The sequence below is a fragment of the Aquarana catesbeiana genome, unplaced genomic scaffold, assembly GCF_042186555.1.
Source record: "Aquarana catesbeiana isolate 2022-GZ unplaced genomic scaffold, ASM4218655v1 unanchor238, whole genome shotgun sequence".
NCBI classification, from domain to species: domain Eukaryota; kingdom Metazoa; phylum Chordata; class Amphibia; order Anura; family Ranidae; genus Aquarana; species Aquarana catesbeiana.
This window is the reverse complement of record NW_027362666.1, coordinates 152508-159567: the sequence shown is the minus strand read 5'-3', so window position 1 is coordinate 159567 and position 7060 is coordinate 152508. Positions and strand designations below refer to the sequence as shown.

Genomic DNA, 7060 nt, shown 5'->3' with positions numbered 1-7060 from the left:
AGACCTTGAGAAATACCCCACTATACATAGAACAATTGTGCTCCACGTTTTAATAGCCTTACAATAGTTTATCTCTGGAAATCTACGGAAGCTCCCAATCTATCTACTGTCATAACTAGATTGAATACCCAGGCACAATTTGAATTAATTCTAGCTTATAAAAACCACTCCATAACCACTTTCAGTAAAAAAATGGAAAATTATGAGACGTTCCTCTTAACTCCACAAGATGGTGATCTTACTTCTACCCAGACAGTAAGTCTCTATGGAATACAGACAGGAAGTCTCTATGGTAAACAGGAAGTGATGTCAGGTACACACAGGAAGTTCCAAGTGAGAGGTGAGTAGGGAGGAAGTAGTGAGGAGACATTGTTGGAAGTGATAGCAGACGAGGTAATAAGATCTTATTTTCTATTTACACCCAGTAACCCCCCGTCATGTCCGTCCTCTTCCTCCATAGTCACTGTGATGTCTTTTATCTCCAGCAGATGATGATACACACATATATAGTGTGGAAACCTAGATTAACCCCTTCAGGGTCAGAACATTTCCCCACTTATGGGGCCGGAACATTCTCTTCATTTTGGAGATAAATTCTAGTAATATGTTCCTCTAAACCAGTGGTTCTCAACTCCAGTCCTCGGGACCCACCAATAGGCCAGATTTTACGTATTACCTTGGGGAGTTGCCGACTAGAATACTACAATCACTGAGCAGCAAGTGATATCACCTGTGATGTATTTCAGCTATCTTGCAAACCTGACCTGTTGGTGGGTCCTGAGGACTGGAGTTGAGAACCACTGCTCTAAACAAACATCACTGACAATAAATAGACAAGACAATGACCATCCTGACCATACATGGCCTACAAAGGACAATTATTACACTACACAGGCTGTTGGTCTCTGATGGTCCTCTCACCCCACCTGCACATACTTTTCTCACCTCCTTAAAGGAGAAGTCCAGCTTGAGATCACTTGGCTGGTCTTCTCCTATGGGTTACAGGAGTACAATTCGTTTTGCACTCTTGTGACCTGTTTTCAGCAGAGAGCGGGATGAAGTCCTCTCTCTGGGGACATCACTGGAATCAGTCCAGGCACCGCATCATCACCACAATGAAGTCTGGATCTTCCAGGTGTCTGGACTGATGGCCATCTCAGCCCCTCAGCGAGCCACTGAGAGACTGAGACGGGCGCTCCCCATCCCTCCACATCTCCAGTGAGTGCGGGGGGCAGAGCTGTGAGAACCGAGCCATCGCAGATGTTAGATCGATCGGTTCTCAGTGAGGAGGTGCCGGGGGAACGATGCTGCATCCACCTAGGTAAGTATGAATCTGAAAGAAAAAAAATCATACTTCTCTTTTAAAGACCTTCTGCCAGCAAGTGAAGGAAGCCTTCACCTCACCATTTCACCGTTCTAGAAATATGTTACAGGATACAAAATAGACCAAGAGAACAAACCCCTCCCCCCTGCTGTCCTCCTACCAGCACTGAAATAAAAAACACACACACCAGTAATGTGCACTACAAGGTCCAGCCCAACAGACAGCAGTCTATGGTAACAGCATGATGAGGACAAATGTTCATTCCAACATACAAGGGTCCTGCAGCTTGTCAGATAAAGATCCGGGAAGATCCAAGGAGATTAAACAACAAAGAAATGACAGCGCGAGATCCTCATTAGAATGATGAAGTCATTTATTCCATAAAAACAAATAGTACACTTACATGTTATAATCTTCATAATCAGCATAGATGGCAGATGGGTTGCTATTGGAGAGTACAAAACTGACTCCTCCCCCACAGTTCTGTACTCCACCAGCAGCATCCTCCTGCTATCCAATCCGATCCCTTCTCTTACTGCAGAGAGTGACAGTGACATCACTCCGATCAGTCAGCAGGCTGCCGGAGATTGGAGCCTTGCAGCCGGAGTTCTGACAATTATCCTGATTAGCCGACAACTCCGACCAAAAGTCAGCAAGTTCCCCTTCCTGGACATCATGATGACCCGACATTGTCCTCACATCACTGCCTCAGAGCAAACAAATCAAAGGAAAGATCGTATTTATCATTCCTTGTCTGCAGATCTAAAACCCATTGAATCCAGTTCAGGAACCAAACAAACCCAACATAGAAAGGGGAATATCTGATCCAGCAGCCAAGAGGGTCCCACACCTCAAAAATGTAACAAACAATCCAAACTAAATGTGTTCCCATGGGGAGGAGTATTTGTTAAATGTACAGCAACCCTCCTATCACCCCCCTCACATCCACATCCTATTATTGTGTGACCAACACCATCCAAATAATTCTTACTTTCATTTCCCAAAGTTATCCGTCTACAAGGAGACCTGTATAGATCAAATGACGGCACCAATGAGGATGGAGGAGGACCGGAGTCACATGACTGAGAAGATACTAAACCTCACCCTGGAGATCATCTACCTGCTGACCGGAGAGGTGAGGAGGATTCTGGGAGGTCACATGACATCACTCTTATCTCTATTAATAAAACACAGACCTGACCGGAGAGGTGAGGAGGATTCTGGGATTCTAACATGATATTCCTATTGGTTCCTCAATACAGAGATTTCCTCTTGTGAAGTCAGGTGATCATATGACCATCACAGTGCCTCCATGTGACTCCCTAAAACCTGAGAGACACAACATGGAGAAGATTCTAGAAGTCACCAAGAAGATGATGGAGCTGCTGACAGGAGAGGTGAGGAGGATTCTGGGAATTCTGGGACATTATCCAGTAACAGACAAGGGATGTGTCTGGATGGTGACTGTATCATTGTGTGTGTCAGGTTCCTATAAGGTGTCAGGATGTCACTGTCTATTTCTCCATGGAGGAGTGGGAGTATTTAGAAGGACACAAGGATCTCTACAAGGACGTCATGATGGACAATCAGCCGCCCCTCACATCACCGGGTAAGAGGAGACTTTATTGTAAAGGAGAGAGCAGTACGGAGGGTCCACCTAGATCCCCCATCATCTGATAAACACATAGAAACAATGTATTCAGTCAGTGTGTGTGTTTCCTACAGATGGATCCAGTAATGGGAACCCACCAGAGAGATGTCCCCGTCCTCTGTATTCCCGGGATTCCACACAGGAAGATCACACCATCCCCCACCATCATCAGGTAGATGAGGAACAATCACTGATAGTATCATTAGGATCTGTACATTATCTGCATTGTTACAATTGATGTCATTTTTATTATATATTCAGAGTGGAAACCTGAGAGGTTCTAAAGCTGAGATTAAAGAAGAGGTAAAAGAGGAGGATGATGAGGATGGGGTGATGGAGGAGTCAGAGTCTCTAAAAGAACACAAAGATCTGTACCAGGACACCATGGTGGAGTCATCCAGCTACAGGAACCCACCAGAGAGATGTCCTCATCCTCTGTATTCCCAGGATTCCACACAGGAAGATCACACCATCCCTCACTGTTACAAGGTTGGTGGGACAGAGTGTCTAAAACATGGCCTTGTAGAGATGATGTGTGGATTTTTTTATATGAACTTATATTTTACAGATGATATTCTCTCTCATTTTCTTGATTTAGAGTGGAGATCCAATCGATATAGAATTTGAGGTTAAAGCAGAAGAAGAAGAGAGGTATGTGAGGGATGATCAGCAGTCTATGGAGGAGGATGGAATAACGGGGACATTTATAGAGGAGGACACTCCTACAGAGATCAGCACAGGTGGGTCATTAACACTAAATACATTCCTCCTCCCATACTGCTCACTGATTGGTCCAGAGTAGGGCGGGGACTGGGTGATAATATTCCTTCTCTGTACTGCAGACACAATTTATGGATCTAGACTGGATTTATGGAGATTCTGGTGTTCAGCTGGAAGTGAAATGTTGACTTTGACCATAGATGTTATTAGTTTGCACCAATACCGTTATTTATATATATATATATATATATATATATATATATATATATATATATAGATACAGTGTATCTATATATATATATATATATATATATATATATATATATATATATATATATATATATATTGACAAAAAACTCCTACTAACCACTTCGGCCCCGGACCATTTGGCTGGCCAAAGACCAGAGCACTTTTTGCAATTCGGCACTGCGTCGCTTTAGCTGACAATTGCTCGGTCGTGTGACGTGGCTCCCCAACAAAATTGGCATCCTATTTTCCCCACAAATAGAGCTTTTTTTGTGGTATTTGATCACCTCTGCATTTTTTTTTGCGCTACAAACAAAAAAAGAGCGACAATTTTGAAAAAAAAGCAATAATTTTTACTTTTTCCTATAATTAATATCCCTAAAAAATATATAAAAAAACTTTTTTTCCCTCAGTTTAGGCCGATACGTAGTATACATATTTTTTGTAAAAAAAAAATCGCAATAAGTATTTATTGATTGGTTTGCGCAAAAGTTATAGCGTCTACAAAATAGGGGATAGTTTTGGCATTTGTATTTAATTTTTTTTTACTAGTAATGGCGGAGATCAGCGATTTTTTTTTTATCATGACTGCAACATTATGGCGGACACATCGGACAATTTTGACACAATTTTGGGACCATTCACATTTATACAGCAATCAGAGCTATAAAAATGCACTGATTACTGTGTAAATGTCACTGGCAGTGAAGGGGTTTACCAGTAGGGGGCGCTGAAGGGGTTAAGTGTGTCCTAGGGATGTGTTCTAACTGTGGGGGGAGGGGCTACATGTGACACGACACTGATCACCACTCCCAATTACAGGGAGCTGTGATCAGTGTCCTGTCACTAGGCATATCGGGGAAATACTTGTTTACATCAGCATTTCCCCATTCTTCCTCTCCATGAGGTGATTGTGGGACTCCCGGCGGACATCGAGTCCGTGAGACCTGCGATCGCACTCATGGAGCTCCCTGCGGGCCCACAATGCCGCATCTTAAAGGGGACATATATATACGTCCATATGCCCAGCCGCACCATTCTGCCGAAGTATACCGTCGTGCAGCAGTCGACAAGTGGTTAAAGTGCATGTACCATTTTTTTCACGTGATTCATGAATATTTTGGACACTTGATTGCAATTTTGCACATTTATATTTATATTCGTATTCATTATTACTTCACTTCACGTGGAGATATTCCTTTATTTATTTTTTCAGTGATACATTTGTTGGGTTATTTTATCACAGTGTTTTTTACAGTGATATTTATTTTTTTGCGCAAGATCATTTTATACAGATTTTACATGTTTTGGTGTTTTGTGATACACTTTTTTATCACTTGATTTCTGCCACTAGCTACATTTACTGGTTACTCTCAGTAGCGCGAGAGACACTTCCACTTTTAAGTGGTTAAAGTGCATCCAATATTTCATTAAAAAATTAAGTGAAAACAAATATTTTTTTTATTTTTTCAGCGCCGCAATAATTTTTATGCATGTGACTTTTTGTTTGTTATCTACAAACTTTGCTGGCCGCTTGCTTTTTTTCAGTTCAGCGCAAATTTTTACTTGTTTTATGCCATTAAATATTTTGAAAAAGTTCAGTAAAGTCCTTATGAATGAATAGTCCAATATTCAGAAAGGTGCAAACAGTGAAGACGGTGAAGAAATAATCCCTTGGTGTATTCTCATGAGTGAAATGGTTGACACCACACCACTGTGCTCACAGGACTCTCACCTCATGGACATATAACATATGCCTTAGATCATCATCCAGTAAAACAACGATCACCACCACTTCCAGGATCCAGGGTCTCCAATAGGGATGAGCTTCGTGTTCGAGTCGAACCCATGTTCGACTCGAACATCGTCTGTTCGCCCGTTCGCCGAATTGCGAACGATATGGGCCGTTCGTGCCAAATTCGTGTGGCGCGTCACGGCCCATAATTCACTGCGGCATCACAGTGCATTGCTGGCTGATGATTGGCCAAGCATGCACTATGACTCGCATGCTTGGCCAATCACAGCGCCGTCTGAACAGAGAGCCGTAATTGGCCAAAGCCAAGGAGGCTTTGGCCAATTATGGCTCAGGGGATTTAGTACACGCCCCACACTATATAAGGCCGCCTGCACGGCGGCCCTGTGTAGTGTGTGTTCCGGCGTTCATAGATAGAGAGAGAGAGAGAGACAGTGTCATTTCATTTAAGTTAGATAGATTAGGCAGAACAGTCAGTCAGTTAGCTGCACTTACAGTGTATTGTGTATATATATGCATCCCAGGTGTTGCATATATATATATATATACACTGTATTCAGTTTAGCTAGATCCGTTCCTGTTATCTTCCTACTGACAGGCAGGCTTGTCTTGTTACAGTATTTACAGCTACCTGAAGAAAATTACTGGTGTTCTTTTGATCCTATTAGTATCACAGTCAGGCAGCTAGACTATTTACAGTTAGTGCAGTGCGTCCTGCTCACAGTGTTCAGCTAAAACTACAAGTTAGTGGGGTGCGTCCTGCTCACAGTGTTCAGCTAAAACTACAAGTTAATGGGGTGTGTCCACCTCACAGTGTTCAGCTAAACCTACAAGTTAGTGCGGTGCGTCCTGCTCACAGTGTTCAGCTAAAACTACAAGTTAGTGCAGTGCATCCTCCTCACAGTATCCAGCTAAACCTACAAGTTATTTTTTTGCGAGCTCTGCACAGTGTTCAGCTAAAGCTACCTGTAGAAGGTTGGTGGTGTTCTCATACTACAGGCAGGCAGTTGATTTTGCTAGCTGCAGTATCAGTACATATATATATATATCCCAGCTTAGTGCAGCTACAGGCCATTAGTATGTCTGGAACGCCAAGAAGGAGAGGCAGACAGTCACAAGCCAATAAGAGAGGGCAAGCAGGCTCTGTGTCTAGTGCTGGTCATGGAGACGGTGCATCCTCATCAGCACGTGGCCGCGGGACACGCTTAGCCTTTTTTTCGGCAGCTGGCTGTGTTGAGCCGCAACATGCGGAAGACTTGGTCGAGTGGATGACCAAGCCGTCCTCATCCTCTCTCACCCATGTCCAGGGTACTTTGTCTGGCAAAGCAGCGGCCTCTTCCCTTTGCTCAATGGCATCAGTGACTCC

The 7060-nt window shown here is 43.2% G+C and overlaps 1 protein-coding gene across 1 annotated transcript in view; it reads left to right on the top strand.

Annotated features, from left to right (window-relative positions):
- The first annotated feature begins 312 nt into the window (after window positions 1–312).
- The window catches only part of LOC141122075 (uncharacterized), a 29837-nt gene continuing 23089 nt past the window's right edge, over window positions 313–7060 (top strand). The window contains exons 1-7 of the mRNA XM_073611868.1: window positions 313–393; window positions 2331–2459; window positions 2587–2721; window positions 2810–2933; window positions 3050–3147; window positions 3237–3464; window positions 3574–3715. Coding sequence (XP_073467969.1) covers window positions 2364–2459; window positions 2587–2721; window positions 2810–2933; window positions 3050–3147; window positions 3237–3464; window positions 3574–3715 — 823 coding nt within the window. The 5' untranslated portion in view covers window positions 313–393; window positions 2331–2363. The remainder of the gene's footprint in view (window positions 394–2330; window positions 2460–2586; window positions 2722–2809; window positions 2934–3049; window positions 3148–3236; window positions 3465–3573; window positions 3716–7060) is intronic.